Below are 569 nucleotides of genomic sequence, written 5' to 3' on the forward strand. Positions count from 1 at the left end.
TGCGCGCAGATACATGATGCGCGCGCGGGCAAAAAAGGCAAAGATGCCGCAGAGTTGCCGCACGAGCCACACCGGCCGCGACGCTGCCGGCGAGCCGAGGCTACCCGCGCCGCGCGCGCCGCGCCGGAACCATGGGCTCGCGCAACGAGGACCGGTCCTTCAGCACCATGGGCGCGTCGGGCGTCGCCATCGCGCCGCACATCCGCGACGCCCTCGAGCAGGCGCGCCTCGCGGCCCAGGAGTCCGAGGCGCCGCGGGAGCCGCTCATGGAGGCGCCGTCCTTCCCCAAGCCCGCGAGCGAGACGGCCCGGGACGCGGAGGACCTGCGGAAGGCGCTCGAGCGCGCGAACGCCGTCGAGGGCGACCTGAGCCGCGCGCTGCTCAAGGTGTCGTCGAGCGGCCGCCGCGAGTCGAGCCTGGTGAACCGTCTGGCCGAGAAGGAGAAGCAGGTGCGGGACCTGCGGGCCTACGTCCACGACGCGCTCCGGCTCCGCGACAAGGCGCACGCCTACCTGCGCGCGTCGCACCTCGACCCGGCCGTCGGCCTCGAGATGGAGCTCCTCGCCGCG

At 74.2% G+C, this 569-nt stretch overlaps 1 protein-coding gene across 1 annotated transcript in view; it reads left to right on the forward strand.

Moving 5' to 3' along the window:
* Positions 1-131: 131 nt before the first annotated feature.
* AURANDRAFT_68918 (hypothetical protein) overlaps positions 132-569 on the forward strand; it is a gene marked incomplete at both ends in the record, with an annotated part of 5,124 nt that continues 4,686 nt past the window's right edge. Inside the window, one exon of the mRNA XM_009044653.1 lies at positions 132-539. Within this exon, the coding sequence (XP_009042901.1) occupies positions 132-539 (408 nt within the window). The remainder of the gene's footprint in view (positions 540-569) is intronic.

Source organism: Aureococcus anophagefferens, assembly GCF_000186865.1.
Source record: "Aureococcus anophagefferens unplaced genomic scaffold AURANscaffold_594, whole genome shotgun sequence".
Classification (NCBI taxonomy): Eukaryota; class Pelagophyceae; order Pelagomonadales; family Pelagomonadaceae; genus Aureococcus; species Aureococcus anophagefferens.